Source organism: Pogona vitticeps, chromosome 4 (assembly GCF_051106095.1).
Source record: "Pogona vitticeps strain Pit_001003342236 chromosome 4, PviZW2.1, whole genome shotgun sequence".
Classification (NCBI taxonomy): Eukaryota; Metazoa; Chordata; class Lepidosauria; order Squamata; family Agamidae; genus Pogona; species Pogona vitticeps.
In genome coordinates, this window is record NC_135786.1 from 72,983,092 (window position 1) to 73,007,418 (window position 24,327).

The 24,327-nt window shown below is 41.2% G+C and overlaps 1 protein-coding gene across 1 annotated transcript; it reads right to left on the reverse strand.

Moving 5' to 3' along the window:
- Positions 1-571: 571 nt before the first annotated feature.
- LOC110077129 (CARD- and ANK-domain containing inflammasome adapter protein) lies at positions 572-12,766 on the reverse strand. Its single transcript, XM_078392923.1, has one exon. The coding sequence runs from the start codon at positions 3,499-3,501 to the stop codon at positions 1,231-1,233; it is 2,271 nt and encodes a 756-aa protein (XP_078249049.1). The 5' UTR covers positions 3,502-12,766; the 3' UTR covers positions 572-1,230.
- Positions 12,767-24,327: the final 11,561 nt, after the last annotated feature.

A 24,327-nucleotide genomic window follows, 5' to 3' on the forward strand; every position in this document is an offset into this window, starting at 1 on the left:
GTCCACAACAGCAGGTTGTGCATTGAAGGAAAACAGAACAAAGGAGAACAAAATACATCTCCACCGAGCAGTGGTACTAAAAACAAACAAGCAATCAGAAAGTTTTTGATATGCTTTGAATTTGTTGACACTACTTTGCATCTTGTGGACACCGGGATAAAGGGCAGGTACAATAACTGCAAGGGAAGTGGGACAAATGCTTAAGAGTCACAAATGTGGATAGGCTCTGAACAAAAGAGGGGATAGGGACAACCTCAAGAGGGAGCATTGCAGGGCTGAGGAGTGGGGCCATATTTGGCAGAATCTGCCTCCCATCAGATATCAGGATAACTGATATTTGTTGAGAGACACCATGACTCTGAAATTCTTGCAATTTATTTTTCAAAGTTTTGCTTTGCATCTTCTCCTTGGCTGGGCAGTCAGTAGTAGACCCCAACTACACATTCTTTCAAGAGCCCTCCTCCTCTTTACTAATGTGTAAGTGGCCACCCTACCACCCCCACCAGGTTCTCCTGGCCAAGGTGAGAAAGTAGAGGCTTTGACTGGTGAACGTATTTAATCAGTCCTGTAATTTTTGGGGGGGAGGGGTAAATGGTTTGAGGGGGATCATTTTGTAAGAAAAGATGCAAACCGCACACACTGATATAACTACCAATAAATGACATGAAGAATATGGTATGGCAGGTCAGTTCTGCATGAACTTCAGGTCTGAAGTCATTCCCGAGAGTGGGCATTCTGAAAACCCCTGCTCACACCGTGCCTCTGAAGTAGCTGATTGTTGCCCAGTGGGATATTTCAAGAAAAGTTCAGTGGCCTCTGCTCATTTTCTTTCATTATTTTCATTCATTTTCAGTAAGTTGCAGAAAAGGCACAGAGCATTGCATACAGTTATTATGCTGACACAAGTCAACTAAATAGATAAAGCATCAAGTAATTATTTCCACTTAAATTATTATTATTTCCACTTTTATTGTTGTATTATATTATTATTATTTCTATTTGAATTATTATTTTTCCACTTAAATTATGGTAACAATGTCTAATTGTGATGATATTCGCCCATATTTGTTTAAAATTAGTATGTGCTAATTTAAGGCAGATACGTCCTCTTTTCTGGTGCTCCTTGTCTTCCATGTCCTCCTTTTTGGCGATGGAGTAGTGGCCAGCATTAGGCTAAAGTAGTAGGAAATAGGTGGCCTTATTACAGTACTTAGTTCCGTCTTTGTCCATTTATTTGATCAATAACATTTTCTTTTTCAAAAGAGTAACGATTTGAGCTTGACCAGCACTTGGGCTAGATTCTGCTGTTTGAAGCGGAGTCTTCTTCAAGCTATTGGTGGCCTGTAGATTTGCTTTTTCTCCTGCAGACCAGTTTACCAGTATGCTTACGCAGTTAAAATGGCCAGCTTTGCAAGCACAATGCAATGGGGTGTCTTTATTGTTGTCCAAGGCATTGATAGCTGCACCATTGCTCAACAGGTAATGTAATAAATCGCCATGCCCATGTTCTGCTGCAAGATGCAGTGGTGTCTTTCTCCAAATATTTCTGTCACGGATGTTTTTATTGTTCCCAGTGACCAAAAGAGCTTTCAGTATCTCCAGATGCCCACCAATGGCTGCATAGTGCACTGGGGTGCAACCATCCATGTCTTTGGCTCCAGACCTAGACTTTCCAGCTAAAAGTGTTTTCACTGTGTGAAGGTGGCCTCCTATCGTCGCAAGGTGAAGAGGAATCTTTTTCGCTTTATCTGTTGCATTGGGATCAGCACTGGAATTAAGAAGCAGCTCCACCATAGCAGGATTTCCTGTTTCAGCAGCAAGATGAAGAGGTGTCTTTGACTGCTTGTCCTTAAGATTGACATTGGCCTTATGTTCTAGCAGCTTTTGAGCAACATCAGCATAGCCTTGATAACTTGCAATGTGCAATGGAGTGAGTAACTCTTTGGTGACTGAATCAATTTTAGCTCCTCTCTCAATTAATAGTTCAATTAATGCCCCCTTATTGTGAAGTGCAGCAACATGGAGGGGTCTTTGATCTCCTGGACCTGTGATGTTAGGATCCATCCCATTGTGCAGGAGCATCTTGACGATGGACGTGGCTCCAGCTTTGACTGCCAGATGTAAAGCACTGCTTGAGTTGGGGGTCCTATCCTTCAAGTTGGCTCCCTTTTCCATTAGAACTTTGGCTGACTCCGTTTTCCCCATTTCACATGCCGCAAGCAATGGCGTGTACTGCATTTCATTGAGAGCATTTACATCTGCACCTCTTTGAATTAAGGCAGCTACAATGCCATGCAGATCTTTCTGTATGGCTTTAAAGAGAGTTGACACCATAGTATTAGGTGAAAGTCCTTTGGAGTATTCCAACAGTAACCCAAAAACTGATTGATTGTTGCTAGTAAAGGCTAAATCAAGTATACTGGAATCTATATTGGCTCCAGCTTCCAGCAATACCTTGATAGTCGTCTCAAATCCTTGAGACACTGCATAGCCCAAAGCAGTCTGCCCCTTTTCATCCTTAGCATCCACGAACACACCATTCTTTAGAAGTGTTTGTATGAGGCTGCTGTCGTCTCTGAGGGCACCCATGTGCAGGAAGTTGTGCTGGTTCCTGTGTCGTCTTCTCTCTTCTTCTAGGATGGTCTTCAGGACATCTGTATGGTGGTTCTGCCAGGCCAAATGAAGTGGAGTATTGCCTTCTTGATCCAAGCTGTATATGTTGGCACCAGCTTGGAGCAATGTTTTCACAGCTTCATCATGACCTCTCTCGGCAGCCACATGCAATGGAGTTTTCCCTGTTTTGTCTTTTACTTCCAGCTTGGCACCTTTGCTGATTAAATAGTTGGCAATTTTGGCATGACTGTGAGCTGCTGCAATGTGGAGCAGGGTTTCATGTGCAGAATTCACTGCATTAACATCACTCTCCTTTAAATATCTTTCTAGATCAGAAAGAGCACCTTTAGCCACAGAATCAAAGATACTAAGAGGATTAAAATCATTGCCTGCAGATTTCCCTGCTGCTGAAATTTGTTTTTCTTTATGTTTGACCCCAGTTTGCTTTTCTGGTCTAACCAAAATCTGTCTAGGACTATCTTTTTTCACTTGGTGAGTCTCCTTGCCCTTTTCAACCCATTCTTTGTCTTTCTCAAGCAGGTAGCCTATTAATTGCCTTCTGGCATCCCCAATTTTCCCGTTGATGTCACTCACATAGTTCCTCATACTGCTGTACAAGTGTGGCTCAATCTCTTTCAGACAGGGATAAAAAAAGAGCCTACAAGCTCGCTCACCTTGGGAAGCCAAGATATCCAAAACCCGGGAATTCTTTGCTGTTCGAGTCCTGTAGTAAGACAAGACCATTCTTTTGTCCGGCGTCAAAATCCCGTTTTCTATCAGCCAGCTCAAAAGGTGATCGGGGTTGTTTATGCCTTCAACAAGTTCATTCTTTTTGGTCCTCAGGACTTGTGTGGCGTATGGATTTGTGAACATGCTCGTTGAATGCATGATGCGTTTAGAATGTTCTTCCACAATATCGTAAACGTTTCCTTGAAATTCGACATTTACTGTAAGTAAAGGTGTGCCGTAACATAGGTTTGCTCCAGTTTCTGACAACAACTGTTGTGGCAGTTCAATTAGAAATCTCAGTACAGTAACAGCCGAACACCAAAAAAAGAAAACGTAAACTCTTCACCTTTTGTTGCGCAACCCTGTGGCTGCCGTCTGTTCTCTTTTTCGGTTGCTTAACTACAGACAGATTGACAAATGTAAGGAAACCAAAACAAAACTCAGTTAAATTCTTCCAGCAAATATGGCAGCATTACAAGATCCTGTTGATAAAATTTGGAGGAAAACGGTGTTTTCGAAGTTGGTAGCTCAGCTGTTGATGGAGGAGAAACTTTCTTTTTTTATTTGCTGTGTGGCCCATCTGTCAAACATGTCAGAAGAAAACCAGCAGGCTAGTGACTGTTGCTATGTAATTAGCCTTTGTGTAATGTTAAGATAAAATTTTCTACCCCAAGTTAGTAACAGAAAGGCATATCACACAGTGCTCAAAAGTTGTGGTTCTGTTTTGCCTAACAACAGCAATCTGTATAAGAACAATGATTGAAAGTGAGTTTAAGTTTTCATAGATTTTAGTTTGTAGAACATTTTGGACAAAACACTGAATAATATTCTTTGCTGTGACACAGTCATATCAGTAGTTAGCGCCTGTAAGATAAGGAAGGAATAAGATCTTTTACAGCATTGAACTGTTTTGTCAAGCTTGTGAGATAACAGTATTTTCAGAAATAAAATGCTCATAGAGAATGAATGTGGCCTGAGGGTGGAATGTTTTAACAATTCAGGCATTTTCATTAAAGCAATATGGGAACTCTGTAATAATGGTTTCTAAAAAGCACAATATTAACACAGCAATCTCACACAGCAAGGATGGGGAAAAGTGCAACCCTCAGGATGCTGATGGACTACAATTCAGCCCTTGCCAGCCAAGGCAGTGGTCAGTAAGCCTAGGAGTTAAAGTCTGGCAAAAGACAGAGAAACGCACTTTCTCCCACCTCTGCTGTGTCACTTCAGTGCCATGTGTGGAAGTACGTTGCTTCTGTTGCACCAGTCAAAGGACTGATAGAACCTATATATCAAGTATAGGCAAGGTCATTGGTTCACGGGACCAATTCCCAGCCACAGGTTGGGAGTATCAGCTTACAGCTTTCTTTCTTTCTTTTTTTTTAAAGACACATTTTTAATGATAAAAATACTGTGGAGGGGAGAAACACGTGGTTTAAAATGAGAATCACACTTCCTAGGGGCTTTCTTTTCCTAATAGAAATATTTTTCGGCAGTGAGCGAGGTCACCAAAATTGGGGAGGGACTCCCTGTCTAGTATACAGGCTTAGCCAGGAAGGGGAGGGGAGAGCAAATAAAACAAAAAAAAAAATAAGGAATGACATTTTCAAAAGCACACACACACCCAGAATCCTTGAAAACTTAGCCAAAGTCAAGGGTTGTGCCAGTGATGCCACCCCCACATAACCTCTACTGGGAAGGTTACCATGAATTCTCAACAATTCAGGCATGATCGCAATGCACGCCACATCACACAAAATGAAAAATGACACCTCAGTGCCTCTGTGTCCTCAGCTGCATCACTATCAGTTCTCTGGTATCTGCGCAGGCAGTGGCTGAAGTCCCCTTGAGTTGCTCACAAGCACCAGTTTGGAGCACAATGTAGGGAAAGGAAAGGGAACCCATACTATAGTCGTCGTCCTTGTGGCTTAGGAAAGCAGATCATTGCGACTTGGTCGATGGGGTAGCCCTTGAGAACGAAGCTTTGAAAAACCCTTCAAAGGCTCCCATGTTTCTGGGCGGAGGCAATCCTTCAGCAAGCAACATTGGCAAACGATTGCTTACACAATGAAGCTAACCTGGCGAGATGCCTCCATTCCGTTGTTAGCCACCATATGGTCGTTAGAGTGCTGGGACTGAGGCATTTTTCCTGATCAGCCCTTCCAATCTATGAAATACAGTTTAATACACTTTCCTAAACAGCCACCTTCATGATATGGATTGCATTTTCCATATGTAATCCCGCAGCCAGCTGTGCTTGTGCCTAGGAATTGTAGTCCAAGACATTATGAGGACACTCAGCTGGAGAAGCTGTTTTCAAGCTTCCCTGTGAAATATGAATACAGTACATGGAACATTTGAAGTGTGGGGAGAGATAGGGGGGCTTGGTGGTGCTCAGACGGGTGTTTAACGTTTGAATTACTTTTCAGTTATGTCTTAGTTATTTGGCCTTTTGTGTCAGAGTTAAATGTAACCACTAAGAACGTTTCAAGGCATTTTGTTTGTTTAATCTTGTAATGCTGGTCCAATCGCTAGGCCAGTAAGCTCAGTTAATCACCACTTGAAAGAAGGAGATGAGTGTTTTTTAGCTAATTGTTTAGTCTTTATATCTGACTTTGAAGCTCCATCTGCTTTGAAGCTTTAAGAGTCTGGGTTGTTGGGTTTTTTTTAATTCTCCAAGATGAAGATGTTTCTTAATTAATACAAGAGTCTGTTTTCAAAAACATCATACTCTGTCAATATTAAATATGTTTAACATGCCTTGTTTTCATTCCACTTCCCCCACCAAGGAGTGCAAATGAGGAGAACAAATCCTCCTCTTAGACTAATGTTACATCAGCCGTTTATTGTCATGTGTGGTTTGATTATGGGGAGGAAGGAGTAAAAATCCAGAAGAGGTCACTGTTGCTCTTCTGAGTGTTTTTAACAGGCACACTGGCCAGTATGCTTGATACCTGGAATCTGTTAAAGTGGAAAACCATGTACTGGAGTGATTTCCAATACTTTCTTTACATTCTCTTGGGCTAACTTAACAACTGGAGTAGGTAACATAAATATATCAGTAGCCAGTGAAGCTGTGTTATTGACACGACTCCAAATGCATCTGAATTTCAGTCAGCTGTTGAAGCACAACAGTTATCTACACTCAGAGCATAGAAACAATGTGTTGTAAATAATAACATTGGGTACCCAGTGTGATGTATTGTAGTGGATAGAAAAAATGGCCTAGGACTCTGGAAAACTGGGTTTGATTCTCTTGCTCTGCCATGGAAATTCACCTGGTGTATGTGGAACTGAAAAAGGTAAAGGTAAAGGTTCCCCTTGACATTTTAGTCAGTTGTGTTCGACTCTAGGGGGCGGTGCTCATCCCTGTTTCCAAGCTGTAGAGCCAGCGTTTGTCCGAAGACAGTTTCCGTTGTCAAATGGCCAGCGCGGCTATACACGGAACGCTGTTTACCTTCCCACCGAGGTGGTCCCTATTTATCTACTCTCATTTACATGCTTTCGAACTGCTAGGTTGGCGAGGAGATGGGACAAAGCGACAGGAGCTCACTCTGTCGTGTGGATTCGATCTTACAACTGCTGGTCTTCTGACACTGCAGCACACAAAGGCTTCTGCGGTTTAGCCTACAGCGCCACCATGTCCCCTGGAACTGGTAAAAGCACTCCTTAAATACTCACCTTGAAAACCCTATTAGGGTTGCTGTAAGTCTGTTCTGACTTGACACCACATAACATAGCATAGGCATCCTTCAGTATTGAGAGACTGTGGTAACATGCTCTGAATTGAGGAGTGTCCTCTCCAGAGCATGAAGCCTGGGTAAAGTAATATGGAAGATAGGCTGTTACCCAAGCAGCAGATCCCCCCTCTCCACGTTGCTGAAATGGTCCAATGGAAAGGCAAGAGCCAATACAACTGGTTCCAGCAATGTTGCAGGAGTTGGCAGAACGACACGAACTGCCTTCGGGACTCCAGCTCCTCTAGGCTATATCCACCACATAACAACACCAACACATAATGACATTTGTTGTCGCACATTATATCTTGAGGTTAGGAGGTGATATAACAAAAGTTCCCTGGGGGAAGTAATACAGTTAGTAATCCCACTATTTCACTGTAACAGCTAACATTTACTTATTACTTTTAAAGGAATATCTTGAGGTTAGGAGGTGATATAACAAAAGTTCTTTGGGGAAGTAATACAGCTAGTAATCCCACTACTCTTTCAATGTAACAGCTAACATTTACTTACTACTTTTGAAGAATAATTTTAGGGATGGCATAATTTTAGGGATTACTTTTGAAGAATAATTTTAGGGATGGCATAAATTTAAATGGGTATATTTACTATGATTGCAAGCTGTACTTATAATGCAACAAGTCTGATGGAACACAAAACATTCAGTGAAAGTCCGTGTCCTGCTCTTCTTTAAGACTCAAGAAAATACTGCCTTTTTCATACATCAAAGCTGTGTAATAATTAGTAATCATCATCATAATTTCACTATGCCCACTGTATCTACACAAGTAGGTTAGGCTGAGAGAAAAGTCACACGGAGTTGCATGGCTGAATGGGGATATGAACCTCAGTCTCTTGCATTCCAATCTATCACTCTTAACTACTCAATCTCATATTGATATAACTTGTAGAAGTTTGGACAAAATATATGAAGGGTAAAAATGAATTCCAGACACTTGGACATAGTTTGAGATCATTTTCAGACAAAAACAACTGAGAGGTCTTCCCTCTATCTAAACAGGCATTTTTAAAAAAGCAGTTTTTCCAGGCAACCATCTAGACCGCAAAATTTGGAGTCCACTCTGATTAGATCACTCTTTATCAAAAGCTCTGTACTCAACTGACTACTTGACTGGCCACTCAACAGCTGAAACAAATAATACAGACAATGGGCCTGTGACTATACAGTATAACCAAATAGTCAACATCTATGTCCACTCAACAAAACATCTCCATCTAAGGGACCACGATCAGTTCAATACATGAAGATTGCTTATTATATATGTTATGCTGTTAGCCGCCTAGAGTGGCCTTAACTGACCAGATAGGCAGGATATAAATAAATAAATAGATAGATAGATAGATAGATAGATAGATAGATAGATAGATAGATAGATAGATAGATAGATAGATAGATAGATAGATAGATAGATAGATAGATAGATAGATATAAATAAGTTAGAGAGGGTCATATCATGCACTAAACTGTGCATCAAATTCATAGAATGGGTTACAACTTACAAATGCAGTTTGAAAAGAATCAGATATTCGGAAATTGAATAAATGGAAAAAATTTGCAGAAAAATCAATTTATTATTTATTTTTAATTTTTATATGCCACCTTTCTCACAATAAGGGGACTCAAGGTGGCATTCAATATTAAAAGGAATAGAACTAAAAACGTAAGCTAAACGATTTAAAAGCAGTTAAACTATATGATAATTAAAATACAGTTAAATAGTTAATGCAATCGCTACTGCATGGCCACCATGTTTGTAGCCTTTTTAAATAATTATAAAATGCTTAGCGATAAATCACTTACTATCCATGGAAAGTTCTTGCTGCTGCAGCATCAACAACAACATGAACTACATTGCTCAGAAGGAGACAGCTTCTCCCCCCCCCAGCTCCTCTGGCACCTGGTTTAAAGGGAGGGAGGGAGGGCTGCTGGTGACATATTGGTGCATTGACTAACAGTTGAAAGTGACAGGAAAATACCGATATATCACTTACAACGTTTGAAGAAAAAACATTTAGGGCAGCAGGGACCCAGAAACAGGATGAAAATTTAATCAGTTTATATGAGATGATATGTATACTCTTCCTGCCAACCTAGCAGTTCGAAAGCGTGCAAATGCGAGTAGATAAATAGATACCACCACAGTGGGAAGGTAACAGTGTTACGTGTCTAGTCGTGCTGGCCACGTGACCACGGAAACTGTCTACGGACAAATGCTGGCTCTATAGCTTGGAGACGGGGATGAGCACTGCCCCCTAGAGTCAGACACGACTGGACTAAATGTCAAGGGGAACCTTTACTTTTTAATGTATACTCTACTGAACCAGTACAAATAGCAAATAAAATACCAATTGAACTGACAGCCATGTGAATAGGCTAAGAAGTACTGTACATATATCACATGACTATACATACAAAGATATCGATAAAAAAGAAGAAGAAAGAAAAGGAAACTATGGTCCGTGTGATAGGCCCTCTAAATCACCAGAATATGATTCCAGACAAAAACCTTTGGGCTCATTCTGGACCAGCTGGATTTTGTGGATTACACTCAGGAACATAGGTTTGCAGCATTACATTAATATGGAAGTTGCTGAGGGAGGAATCATTATGTCCTGATTTGGTTTCTCTAGGAAACATAACAGGTGGGGTATCAGATGTTGGTAAATCTGTGGCTGCTGCCATCAGCTGAGAATCAGGAAGGTTGGACCCAGGAATAGTTCTAAGACACACATCTGCTGTTGTGGAAATAATGAAAACAGGGGAAGGAAAAAGAGCGGAAAATGTTGAAGGAGGCTCCATATCAAGCACCAATGGTTAAACTCATGCGCCACTTGACTAAGCATTGTTGTACAAAATCTGACTGGCATTTCAACTCATACATTCAAATATCTTATGGGTTCTGTAAGAGGTTGAGGGCCAAAGGGAAAGGCTGCATTCTGAAGGAAAAGCTTGGTTCATCATAGCTCAGTGTCCATTTGAACACTGGTGCCATATTGCCTTGGTTGTAAGGTAAAAGGTGAGGTGCAGAACAGCAAGAGGATGGGGTAATACAAAATGGCTGCTTGAAGGATGGAAAAAAACCTGCTGATGCTTACAAGCTCTGCAGTGGTCATATGGTAAACAAGTGGCCAGACCACAGGCTGTGGTAAATGCAGGCATCTTGCAGAACCCAGAAGAATGGAAAGAAAAACTACAGAAACTAGAAGCTCAAGAGCAGATTATGGGCAGATATCAGGCTATGGACAGCTGCCTTGCAGTCTCCTTTTCACCATCTAGCCCTTTTTCATCTTTGAACAAAGAACGGAGAAGCAGTCTCTCATGTACTTGCAGGCCGAAAGGACAAACAGCTGCTTCTGCTGAAAAGTATGCTTGGTGACTTGGTTTCTCTTGGGAGCCTTCATGTACCCACAGGCGTATGCCACGTGAAATACCCCAAAGGCATGTAAAAGTCACACAGCAGTTCCACCTTAGCGGCTTCCCTTTGGCGGTCCTCTATCTACGTGGTACCACTACAAGGGAGCAGCTTGGATTTCAGGAGAGGAGAACTGAGAAGGATGCATGTTCACAAATAACAATTGCCATCTGTCTTTTGAAAAACCTTCAACAACAATGACAGCCCACATGTTTTCTTTGGGCAAATGCTTAATGAAAAGCAGTTGCACAAAAGTCTTTCATTAGCATAATGTTGAAGTGATGCAGAAATATTAGGTTACTAAATGCTGAGCCAGTTTCAAGAATCAGCAAAAGGAGACAGATCATAGGCCTCCTTGCAAAAATGGTCAGAATTCCTGCTTCCCATTTTCAACCAAATAGCCTCCTGCGGTTTTCTGCCAGAGCTGTGCACTCTGTCTGTGAATTTTTGCTGAAAGTGGTATATTTGCTCCCTTAACCTCTTAAAGCTTGATTCTTGTAATCGTTTCTAGAAGGGTATGCTTTTCTAAAAAGAAAAACTGCTGATGCTTTCACAAACATTCAGTTTTCCATCAAAATATAACAATTTTGTCCTCGAGTTGTTGTGCAGCTTTTCAGAGCTCCACAGATGACCAGTACTAACATGAGGCAGAGCAAAGTGGCCACCTTGTTTTGTGCATCGTGCAACAAAGGCATCAAGATAATATTGTGGTTTGTAACTGCCCCTGCAGTATTTTTTAGCATTAGAGAAGAAGACGCAGATATAGAATTTTCTCCTTGGGTACTGAAATAATTTGATCGGCCTTGAATATTGCTGCCAAAATCCTGTTGCATATGTTAGACTCGCGAAAGGGTCATGACATGATCAGCAGGGAGATATTTTTGGTAGTTAAAGACATCCTCCTTCTGTCCCATGGCTCCCACTCAATGAAACTATTCACAACCTAAGCAAGCTACAAGACTGAAAATGGGACTCTAATTAAATCAAATCTCCTCCTGCTAGGGAGATTCATTCTTCTCCACAGGTGTAACATACCCAGAAGGATCTATGCATTGTGAATACAGGGAGGAGCATTTGCTGTTCTGTCCCTGGCAATTGACTCTAAGGACTGGTTGTGGATCCATCATTTAAGATATGGTCTCTACCAGCCTAATGATTAAAGTGTTGAAGTAGAACTCAGAAGCCTTGGGTTAAAATATTCACTTGGCTAGGAAGCTCAATGAATCAGTCATTCATAAGCTCACAACCTAACCTACCTCACAGGGTTGTTGTGAAGATAAACTGAAGAGCCAGATAGCCATATACACCACCTTGAACTCATTGGAGGAGAGTAAGCTATAAACATAACAGGTCTCATAAATACAACAGAATGTTTGTGTGTGTGTGTGTCCTGAAAGAATTATGAAATGGTAAGGGCCAGAAGTACAAAGTTGAGCATGGATACTCCTGAGGTCGTGACTTACACAACTAGGTACATTATATCTCAACTCTTTATCCTGGTTGGGGGGTTCTGGATGTTGTAGTCCTCTAACAAATGGTCACAGCTAGAAACATGAAATGTTTCATTGCTATCAGTGACCTCCCAGTTTAAATAAAAGGATAAACTATACATTGACTATCCAGGCTTGCTGGAGAATTCTGGGAGTTGAAGTCTTCTGTAGGAACCCTTGCAGTTACGAAAATGGTGAAAGTTTAAAACACAAAATTTCTCATAGATACCACTGATATCTCAACACTCATCTCTCAACTGGCCATGCTGCCTTGGGAATTCCAGGAAAAGTGTCCAAAATGAAAAAGCTAGATACACCAACTGCATTTTGTATATTTTAGCCATATAGTATGTTTTATGAACTGGTTGTACATTTTTTAAATTGCATTTTGTATATTTTAGCCATATAATATATTTTATGAGCTGGTCACCTGACTGTAATAAATAAATTCATTCATTCATATTGTACTTTCATTAGGCCAACAGAAAAGTCACTAAAATGTAGCCTAGTTTGTTCACAGCAAAAACCTGTATGCCTTCTATATATGCTTTATATATAAAGAGACCACTGGTAATGGTGTGGCTTTAAAATCTTGTAAATAAATAAATAAATAAATAAATAAATAAATAAATAAATAAATGAATGAATGAATGAATGAATGAATGAATGAATGAATGAATAAATAAATAAATAAATAAATAAATAAATAAATAAATAAATAAATAAATAAATAAATAAATAAATAAATAAATAAATAAATAAATCATGGTTGGCTAGGCTGGCTATGGGATATAATCTAGGGCATAGTAGAACTTGTGGTCTAGTAAAAGTTATCAAAGTCTTCCCACTTCTGTTTTAAGCCCTGGACAATCAAAGCCCTGATTAGCTAAATGAGTATCTCTTCCTTCTGCAGTCTCTTTGCACACACCCAAATATTGAAGGAACTTTGGTTTTAATTTCCTCTTTGTCTGAGGTTGCGATGGAAGGGACAAAGGGAGGGGGACCTTGTAAGCACTGATATCTTCTCTTTTCAGAGTACTCATCACTGGAAATGTTTGACAGACCAATTCCCTCCCGTGTAGCCATTTGCACATGGTTTACAAAAGAGGAACCACCTTCACCATGAAAGATGACACTTGGCACAAAATGGCTGTGCGCTCACTTATACTGTATGCACAAATGCAAACTAAAAAACAAGAACAGATTTTGCCCTAATGAGGAGGAAGAGGTGAGACCTGATCTGTGTGTCTGCTTGGTCTGTTGCCCAGCCCTTCACGCCCCTCGCTGCTGCTTCTGCAGGCTTCATCCTCTTCAAATGTCAAACAAGAGGGCACTGTCAAAAAGAGGGTTTTGCTCTGGACAGAGAGGGCTCAAGACCTTCCACCACTTGTCATGTGAAGCAAAGGGCAACCCTGGTGGAAGCAGCATCCCCTGATAATGAAGGACACGACCACTGTCCCATTATGCAGGTCATGGTGGATGGGGAGGGGAAGAGATAGACCCTAGGCAGGAGCTATGGTGGCAGGAGCTGCCTCCCCTTCAGAACTTTTCCCTCATTCCTTCCCTCACTTTTCCATTCAGTTTGGATGCCCTTCTTTTCCTTTTCCCCTCATTTCCTTTGCAGCGGGTTGGCAAGCCCAGGAAGGAGAGGGAAGTGGTGAAGCCTTCCCACCATGGCGTAAGTGGGCAAAATGGAGGCAGTAATATAGTCCCTGCCACTGGCAGAGGCTGATTCTGGAAAATTGCAAGGTACAACAGTGGGTCTCCAGAGTGGCAAGAGATGTGGAGGGCCACCAAATTTGCCAGTCCCAGTAGTTCCTTGCCTGAAGACCCTTCTTTACTAAGGGGAATGGGAGACCTAGCCTTGTCCCCAACAGCCCTTGAAACAGAAAACCGACCCCAGTTAAAGGGAACACAGGCTCACCCCTCCTAACCTTTTGTAAATGTCTCAAGACATTTCCATTCCCCCAGGCATTCAGAGAGCAAGAGAGGTGGTTGCTTTTCCTAACTGAAGGGTTTCATCTTCTGCTGTGTTGCCATTTTATAGTTTTCAATTGACTTTTAATTATTGATTTATTTCTGGAGTTTTATATCAAGTTTTGTTACACTATGGTTTCCCTTCTGTTACTGACTTGTGATTTGTGTGTGTGTGTGTGTGTGTGTGTGTGTGTGTGTGTGTGTGTGTGTGTGTGTGTGTGTGTGTGTGTGTGTGTGTGAGTTGCTCCTATGCCTCATATAGATTTTTGGTAAAATGCAAGTACAATAAATAAAACTTTAAAGTGAAGGGGAAACAGAGAGAGAGAGAGAGAGAGAGAGATGTACAGGGAGCCTCTTTTCTCCCCTTCATCTATTTCCAACTCATAGTAATGGGATGCTTGATAACTGCATTTGGCCAATAGATATTTTCATAAACCTCAAGTCCAGAAAAGAAATTTATGTTCCATCACAGGCTGGTTTCGATTGCACTGGTGTATTAAGTTACTGCCGTTTGATGTCAACCAGGGTGGTACATTGTGCAGGCATCTGTCTAAATGAGATCCTGGTGAGAAAGCAGAACCACATCAAGGCTCCTCTCCCTGCCCCCTTCCACAATTGTTTGCCTCTCTCCTTTTCAGGAAATCCATTTCCAGTAAATTGCGTATAAGCTTTATTTATTATGTCAGGGAAATCTGAGAGCAGGTTTATAGGAGCCCCAGCTGGACTTTCCTTTTCACTAGCAAAAGAAACGTCAACTGAGTAAAACATAAGCTGCCACAATATTATTCATTCTACTTTTAAAAATGAGATTAAAAAAAAAAGTAATTGAGAATTTAAAACAATAAGAAAATACAGTCATATTAGGATGGTAATAGCTGATTGTAGATCTACCAGGAAGAGTCACGGCCAAATTAAATTTGGAGGCAGAGCTAGCTCGAGTAAAGTCATTCTACTGCCTGAAGCGGGACAGCCAATGTCAAACTATTGCTGTGTTTGAGGCAGCAAAGCATTAGTCCTCACTCCCTGGCAAAGTTAATAATTGTCAATTAAATAATGTGCTGCCTTTTGCATGATTCTCAGCTGCCTACTAATAGCAATTAGTGGAACTGGATCAGTTTGGTTAAGTAGATCCAAAGTTACTTTTATTTTCATTTGTCTAGGTCGAAAAGCAAGAACTTGGATTCAAGAACTTCAGCCTTCACATCTTGGGCCTCATGTGTGGTTGGGTCTACAAAGTTTTATGACACTGTTCTAATGCAGCTTGTGAACAGCAGTGGATATCATATCACAGTACGGAGCGGAGTACTCATTGCTTCTCGCCCCATGTTGCCATCTTAGTAACAGTGTGTGAGCAAGGGCACTCAGGAACAGTAGGTGAGCAAGGGCACTCAGGAACAGTCTACCTGAACTTCCCACTGGCCCACCACAGATCCCTGTTAGGGCTCTCTGGCAGGCATGGAGTGGATCCCTTCTGAGCACCACCCAGAAATAAACTCTCCATTGGAAACAGGGGACCGGAGAGACCCAGAGAGGCAGGAAGAAAAGGAAGGCAGGAAAAAGCCCACCAAGAGAATCTTTCACTAAATGGAGGACATAAAGGAGGCAGAGGAAGAGTTGGAGCAGCTGGCAGGAAAGAGGAGGAGTAGAGCAACGTGGCTGTGGGGAGATGCTCTTGAGTGAATAAATCCTACTGTATATCTTGGTGATGCAGTTAGGGCCTTTCTCCCCTATTATTGACTGAGAAAGATCACTATAGATGACCCTGAGGAGCTTATCAAAGTGGAAGCCAAACTGAGAGTTGCTCCAGAAATTAAAAGAGAGGATTTGACCCTAAGCAAGCAACGTCGTCAATGCCAGTTGACAAAGGACATTAGAGAAGGAAGGCTGAAGGTTTGCAAGCCCTGAGTGTAGTTTGAACTGTATGGGTAGGAGATGTGGTGCAGGTCACCGCCCCAATCCCTGGAAAAACTAGTATTGTGGCCTAATACTAGTTCCCCTTTGAGTGATGGATACACAATGTACATAGTAAATGTTTTTGTGTTAGTTGACTACTGGCTCCGAGCTTCTTCGACAAGATGAACAAAATTGACCTATCATTTGCAGTCAATCCTGCCATACTGACTTAGGATTCTGGGAGTTGTAGTCAAAAAATAACCTCCAAGCAGGTGTGTAACCATTGTTAACATCAATTCCGCAGCTGATAAGCATGCCCTGATATGGAAACAGGTTCCCTGTCAAAAATATATTGAACTATGATTTCCTTTTTCAGGGTAATAGAGCACATGAAGGCTTTATGTGGTGCTGTAAAGAAGCTTTAATAAGAAGCAATGATGTCAATGGGCAATACTACTTATAGGCTAGATTTGTCCCTGTTGAGCATGAACATCCAAGTGATTCATGAGCAAATGTACAACCACGTTGAGAAGAACTGAAGATACAGTCCTAGTTCTCCCTGCATTTGCAGCAGAACTGCTTCATACTTTTGGTGGTGACCCTGCGATTGATTTCTTCTTCACAAATCTGTCATATGGAAAAATTCATATCATAGAGAAGGCTAAGTCTCAGCCTTCTTTTAAACATAGTAGGGCTTCTTTCTAGGAGGGTTGCCAGCCCAAAGTGGTATAGCCCAGACACATTGTGTGTGTGTGTGTGTGTGTGTGTGTGTGTGTGTGTGTGTGTGTGTGTGTGTGTGTGTGTGTGTGTGTGTGTGTGTGCGAGAGAGAGAGAGTGAAAGCTAGGCATAAGAACTCTGTCCCAACACTGTATCTTTCTAACTTGTAAGTCCACAGAAAATACAGATAGTGTACATTGTCCTAGTAACCAAGGAAGTTAAGCACAGTCAAGCAGGAATGAAAGCAGTGCTCATTTAATGATCCAGGCCTGCAATGTTTTGTACACTTATCTGGAAATAAGATTCCCAGTGCGGTGTCATGAAAAGAGTGATGGACTAGGACTCTGGAGAACAGAGTTCAAGTCCACGCTCAGTCATGGAAACTGACTGAGGGAGTGGAACTGGTAAAGCCACTCCTTAAATATCTTGCTGATCTTGAAAGTCCTATTAGGATCACTATAAGTTGTTTCTAACTTGACAGCACAGAACACACATAAAAGTACACCCGCTACACTTTGAAGTTAAAATGGCTTATCTTTGGTTTGTACTGTCATTATTGATGCACTACTTATACAGAGATATAAGCATCATTTTGTCCAGTTTTATGGGAACAGTTCCAATTAAGGCAGCCTCATGATGTGGACAAGGACCTAAATCTAACTGTTAGTCCTTAATAGAGTAGGCCTATTGAATCAATAAACTCACAGGTGCTGATTTATCAGACTCCCATTGATTCTACTTTGCTCATTCTACTCTATTCATTGGATCTAATCTGGCTGTAATTCAAAACTGGATTTAATCCATGAAGAGAAATTCTTGGAGAAGTTTACTCAAACCTAGTTATACTGAGCCAATGGAGACTCAGGAGATTATTAATATCCTTGCCATTTTGAAGGAGACATTTTGTAATCAATTCTTTCAGGACACAGAAAATTTTAATAATCATTGCCCAGTCATAGCTGTCTCTTTCTGGGGAAGTTGCTTGAGAAGATGATGGCAGTCCAATCAACTCAAACCACTTAATTTATCTATTTTAATCATATTGTCATTCAGCAGAGAGATTACTCTGCTCATCCTGATGTTTGAGTTGAAGCTTTCTGAAATATGTACAGTAAGTGGCAAACAACATCAGCTGGAACCATTGCATACGACAGTCTCAAGCTGTAATCCTGCATGGAAGTGATGTCTGCACAGGAAATTGTGGTGGGAGAGTCGCTTCTCAGACATTCTACGTAGCTCTGTTTATTCTCTTGCAATTCTCCCTCTTGTTATTCCACTTTCCAGCATGAAACGGAAATTCATGAAGTGAAGAAAGGCACACCACTGTGTTTTTCAGTGTTCGAATTTAGTTGGCTTTAAATCCAACATGCGCCACCTTGTGTGCTCTGTGTTTGAAGTGGATAGGCTGGATAAAAATTTTCTAATTGGTAAATAAATGGACCCCTTTCTCTGCTTCCTGCTGCATTTTGTTATCACTTTTTCCTCATATTATTCCAGCACTTAGCGTTTCTGCCTTTCCTGTAAAAATACAGACACAGAAATTTGGAGGGCCAAACTACACAGTACTGATAACCCGTTATTAGAGTTGAACTCTTGTTAGTTTTCCAAACGTGTATCGGGCAGACTTTTGTGCCAGAAAAGAAAATTACCAAGGAAGAACAGGTTTATGTCATGAAGATCAAAGTGAACGGACTTGGCAGTAGCTGCTGAGAAAAAGTCTTGAACTTTGTCCACCTTGGCCAGTTATACTGACAATCATGTACAGCCAGCACTTTAAGAATTCCCTCTTCTAACAACAGCTATTGGTAAACAGAATTACTTTGTGTGTATCTTTAACATGTTGAATCTAGGCAAATGGATTCATGCACACATTATCTGAAAAACATAATAGAGAATGACAGGAAAGGGGACTGTAGCTCAGTGGTATATGGTATTTTTGAATGTAAGAATCCTAGGTTCAGTTCCTGCATAGTCAAAGCAAGATTGGCCACTCTGTCTGAAATACTGGCGGGCACCATTAGTCCATGCATAATTCTGAGCAACATGAGCCAATTGTCTGCCCTTCTATAAGGCATCTTTTGGGATGGAAGGGAAAGTCAAAGCTAAGAAGTAGAGAGATGCAAGGTTTCTATCTGGACTGAGAGTATACCTTTTAAAGAAGGTACCACAACCTTCTGTGCAAGCCAAACAGAAAGTGACACCTATACAGTATGTGCATAATGATGACACATTGCTGTGTAGTGTTAACTGCATGTAACTCAATGTGATGCCCAGATCTCCCCATCTTTATCAACTAGCATGGCTAAGGGTCCAGAGTTACAGGGGTCATAGCCCATAATAGTTGGATGGCATCTGAGGAAGATTGCTCTTGCCAATAGTTGGAATCTGGCTCTGGATTACTGACCTCAAATCTAATTTTATGTCTATGTGTGTCTGATTTTAAAATAGGCTTAAGTAAGAATTATGTACACATGACTGTCAAGGCTGCCCATGGTTTTGATGCCAACGTGATGTTTTTTCACTCAGCCTGGCAATCTATCCAACAAAGGCTTTCACAAATCAGTCAGGAAGAGGCCTTCCTATACAAGCTTCCTGTGCTTCCGACAGAAACATGAACAGTTGTGTGAAGAAGCGGGGGGGGGGGGGGCAGGGTGGAACTGGCATAAATCAGCCACTTAGGCACTTGTACTCTTTACTTGGTGCTGTGAGAACAAAATCCATCTGAATTTGGTTTTTTTTATTTAAAATATGAAGGTTTAAATACCCCCATTTATATATAAGATAATCATGCACACGTAATTCTTACTCAAGCCTCTTTTAAAACCATACACATGTACACATTAAACACTCTTTACTTGATGCTGTGAAAACTGGAATCAATCTTAATTTGTTTTTCATGTAAGATACAAATATCAGAATGGGCAACATCTGCCCCCCAATGCCATGTTTTTCAGGCCTCCCGCTTTCCCCAGCCACCTCATTTTCTAGTAGAAAATACTAGAAAATGTCCGGTGGCTTGGTAGCACACACACAGAGAGGGGGGGGGGGAGGAAGAGAGTGTGTGTGTTTGCTATTATTCACAGTTTTCAGTATCCGCAGGCAGCTTGGAACCAATCCCCAGTGGATATGGGGGTCCTACTGTATGTGATGTTATATATCTGTGAAATACTCATACACAGAATCCTGTGACTGCTGTTGGTGTGCTCAGAGATCCTGACAAGTTGGCTTCAGACCACTGGAGTCTGAACCTGTACCGGTGATAAGGTGAAGATCAGTGTTCAGAAAAGGGACACTGATGACTACAGTTCCAGAATCTACCAGCCAGTGTTGTCCATGGACCCTGTGTAGATAATCAATGTAGTATAATGGTTAAAGTGATGGATTAGGACCCAGGAGATCCAATAAAAACCACCACTTTCTTGAGAAATTAATTGAATTATCTTGGATCAGACATAAGCAATCTGCCTGACTTACTTCACAAACTCACTGTGTGGGAATAAACTGGGGGACAGCAAAACCATATACTCCTCCTTGAAATCCATGGATGAAAGGAGACATAAATAAATGAATAATGGTTCCCCAAACTCTGCTTAGAAACCTCTGCAAACTTTGTTTGATCCAGGGGACTGTGAAGGACGGACCTGCACCTTCGCCTTGAAAAAGAGTTGGCTAACTGAATGTTCATGCCCCTGCATGCTTACTTAGAGTTAAGTTGCCCTGCATTCCGTGTGACTTTTTTTTCCTTGTGAGGGAATCTAGATTGCTGTATTTGCATATTTGGCTGAAAATACCTCATGATTTACCCTTGATAATATGGCACCTAGCCATCTAATATATAAAGTCTCTGTCACATGACTTTGTTTGCACAATTTGTGATAGTAAAGGTTAACATAGGTTATTCCCAGATATGCAGGGGGGAAAATAGGTTATACTCAAATACTATGCAGGCCTGCGGATTCTGGAATCTGTAGGCCAAAAAAGGGACGTTTCCCATCTCTCATTTGACATCTCACAGCAAGTCACCCTTCCTTAGCATTGCCCATTCTCAAACTCTCGTGGCCCACAGGAATGCCCTTAAAAATGTATGCCCTTTGCTTATCTACATAAGAAAATTATACATGCTATCAAAAAGTTTCAGGATTGTCTTTACCCTAAATAACGTCACTGCTACTGGCATGTTCTGAGCGACTAAGCAAAACACATTTTTTTTTAAACTGAAGAGCTCCGGGATTATATAATGGTGTGGTATCCCTTGGAAAGAACACTGTCATGTAACTCCAGTATTCAGACATGAAGCCATCAGGACTCCATAGCCCTGTGTCAAAAAGCTTGAAAGCACTTTCTGTCTGCCCCCACTTTTTTCTTTTTTCTTTTTCAAGTTTCCCATTTAATGTAGCAAGAACAGGGAAATATGGCTTGCCTGTCCTAACACTGTAACATGAATAAATTAAAAGTAGTCTGTGTGTTCTTATCCAGAAGAAAATTTAATTTCCTTGTCAATATAAAGATATTGTCTGGATTCCTGTTAAGAAAACAGGGTAAGGTTTAGACAAGGACGTTTTAATTCTTCACTATATATATATATTTTTAACATCCAGCCCCCTATATGACTGCTGACATTTCTGTCTCTTACCCTACAAGATTCTTACCATGTTGAAACCTGCAAAGCTCAAAAACATGACAGATCAGTTTCTCCTGATTGAGATCTTTGGTGGTGATCCAGCACTGCTCTCTCTTCTCATTGACAATTTGTCCTAATACAGAGGTTCTCGGTCTCTCATATCCTCCATCCAACCGCTAGTCAATCTATGAAACAGCAAATGTCCAACCATGATAGAAACAAAAGCCAAAGTTTTCTGGAAAAGAACATTTACATTTACCACATCTGGTAAGTGGGTGGCAACAGGATGGGAAGACAAAGAGAAGTCTTAAGTGTCCAAATTTACTACTAGCATGGCATAAGGTCACAAAAAGAAAACCCTTAGTTCTGTAGATTATGGCACATCACATTTGCAGGAGGACACAAGAAAATAAGTTTTCAGTCATTAATATCAAACTGCTGCATCCCAGCTAGAGTACTTTTGTGCCTCATGTGTATGCCAAATACTTGAAAGATAGTCATAACAAAAGAGGAGGGGGTTTCAGATCTTTCTCTTCCTCTACTATGGTTATCTTTCATTTATCTGAAACATGCTATCATATCTCCCCTGAGTCTTCTTTTCTCAAGGCTAAACATGCCCATTTCTTTCAGTCTTTTGAGTCTCATCATCCTTTTTGCCCTTCTCTGAACTGGCTCCAGTTTGGTGGCATCCTTCTTAAAGTACAGGGTCCAGAACTGGACACAGTATTCAAGATGAGGCCTAATCAGTGCCAAATAGAGGAGAACTAGTACTTCACATGATTTTGAGACTATACTTCTGTAAAAGCAGCAAAATGGATTGTAATCCACCAAAGTTATGTCATCTGGTGTCAAGCCACATCGAGCTTCCGTGGTAGAGTGGGGATTTGAACCTACATCTTCTGAGACCTAATCTGACACTCTGTTCCATTACAACCCATGGGCTCAACCAAAGCTCATGCTGAAATGTCTATTAGCCCAAAAAGTGCTCTAAAGACTTAATGGTCCTGTTCCTTCTGTTGTTATATAAGCTGAAACAGACTGCTATAGTGTGGCTACCTTTTTGAAAGCTCTTCCTTTAGGAACAATAGTTGTATTAGGCAAGGATGTGCAACAGGATGCTATTCTCTGAACAGTGCTGTGGAATGTTTAATCTCCACCTGGACAATCCCCAGGAGAGAGGTCAGTTTAATATCTCCCCTGAAGGTCATCACCTTTAACAGTTGCTGCTATCCAGTGTCAATTCCTTCACTACTGGGCTATGTGCAGCATGCAGAGACTAAAGAATGTTTGTACTGCTGGAATGTTAGTATGTTTCTCCATGGGCCACAAGCCCTATTCACATCCAACCAGAGTGTGGAAAAGTTACTTCTTTGGACTACAAGTTCCTAGAATCCTGGAGGGAGTTCAAACTTTTCCAAACTCTGCATTTAGCTTCATGTGCCTCTTCCTTCATTATGCCTCCTGCTACTTCCTGGTTATTTGATTCATTAATTACATGCCATTGAGCCACTTTTGACTTATGGCCATCCTTTCCAGAGTTTGCTAGGCAGAGAGCATCCACAGTTAGTTTACTGTTCTCTTCTCCTGGAGGATCTCTGCAACAGCACTGCTTGACCAAAGCTACAGAGACTGATTCTTCTGCAAGGCACAGTGGGGAATTCCCGACCTCTAGCCGCACAGCCAGATACTCATCTCATTAAACTATCCTAGGATATCCCCCCTAATGGTGTTATTAAAATTCAGACTGCCTTTTGCTATGTAAACCTTGACATCCTTTTTTCTGCTGGCATCGTGGGCACAATATTGTGCAGCAATATCAGACCATTTCCTGGTGTTTTGAATCATGGATACGAAAGCACAATCTCACACATTGATAAACTTGAGAGTTTCTTTTAAAGAACTGAATGTATCTATAGATGAGTATCACAAAACAAGTTAGAACTGGCAGATGCAGATCAGGTGCCCGACTTGAATCCTGTGCCAGAACCTTTACGTTGCACCATTATTCAGTCCATACTAGGATCTATACTGCAGACGGCAGGCAGGAGCCAGCATGGCAAGTTTAAGGCTTTGAGTTGAACATGTGATGCAAGTGTGTGAATCTTCTCCTTTTATGGGGACTGTTTCTCACACACCCATTTTAAAAGCTTAAGCAAGAGTCAAAGTCATTGCCAAGTTGCCCACTTGCTAAATACATACCTGCTTAGAATAAGCAAAGCATATAACAGTTATTGTACTGGTTGTCCAAACATGGAGCCATTGACCACAGCACCCTAGTACCTTTGATCATCAATGGTTGAGATTGGCCCAATTTGATTTTTCCTTGCAGAAGAAGCATTACATTGCTATGGCTCATTTTTCCACTTCATTTTGGGAAAAATATACAGCTGCAATACAGCTGTTATTTGGTCAAGTAGAGGTGACAGAATTCTCTCTTGCTGTGGCTTACTATGTGACCTTTCTACGAGATACCCTCTGGTGGCAAATCTGAAAGATCACTGGCAGACAGTGGATGTTGGTTATTTAACTAAATTCTTTTAATTTATTGATTTATTTTAAACCCAGAGGAAATTAGTTTGCTTGCTCTCCCCAAGTGACCAGATGCTTTTGCTCTGGACTTGTCACTTTTTGGCAAATGATCAAAAAGAGCCCTCTGCATTAAGGGCCAGCTCTCTACCTCTCAGCCAGACCTTAGACCAGTGGTCTCCAACCTTGGGCCTCCAGATGTTCTTAGACTATAACTCCCAGAAACCTTCACCACCACATCTACTGGCCAGGATTTCTGGGAGTTAAAGTCCAAGAACATCTGGAGGCCCAAGGTTGGGGACCACTGCCTTAGACAGACCTCAGCGTGATACCCAAATCTTTTAGCAAGGACACCCGCTTTCTACAAAAGTCTCTATATGAATGGTAAATAAAACAAGCACTGTGGGAGAGGCTTAGGAACAGGCTCTGTATCCCATTGAAACATCTGGCACTGTTTGCCAACATGTTGGTAGCCTTAACCAACAACTGAAAGGAACATAAACTTTGCCATTTGCCAATGACTCTATGGTATCCCTTTCCCATAGGAGATGTATATTTTTTGATTTTGAAAAGATTAGGATGAGAT

Excerpts from the sequence above, each read along its gene's own strand:
- LOC110077129 (XM_078392923.1), bottom strand. The coding sequence starts at position 3,501 with ATGCATTCAACGAGCATGTTCACAAATCCATACGCCACACAAGTCCTG.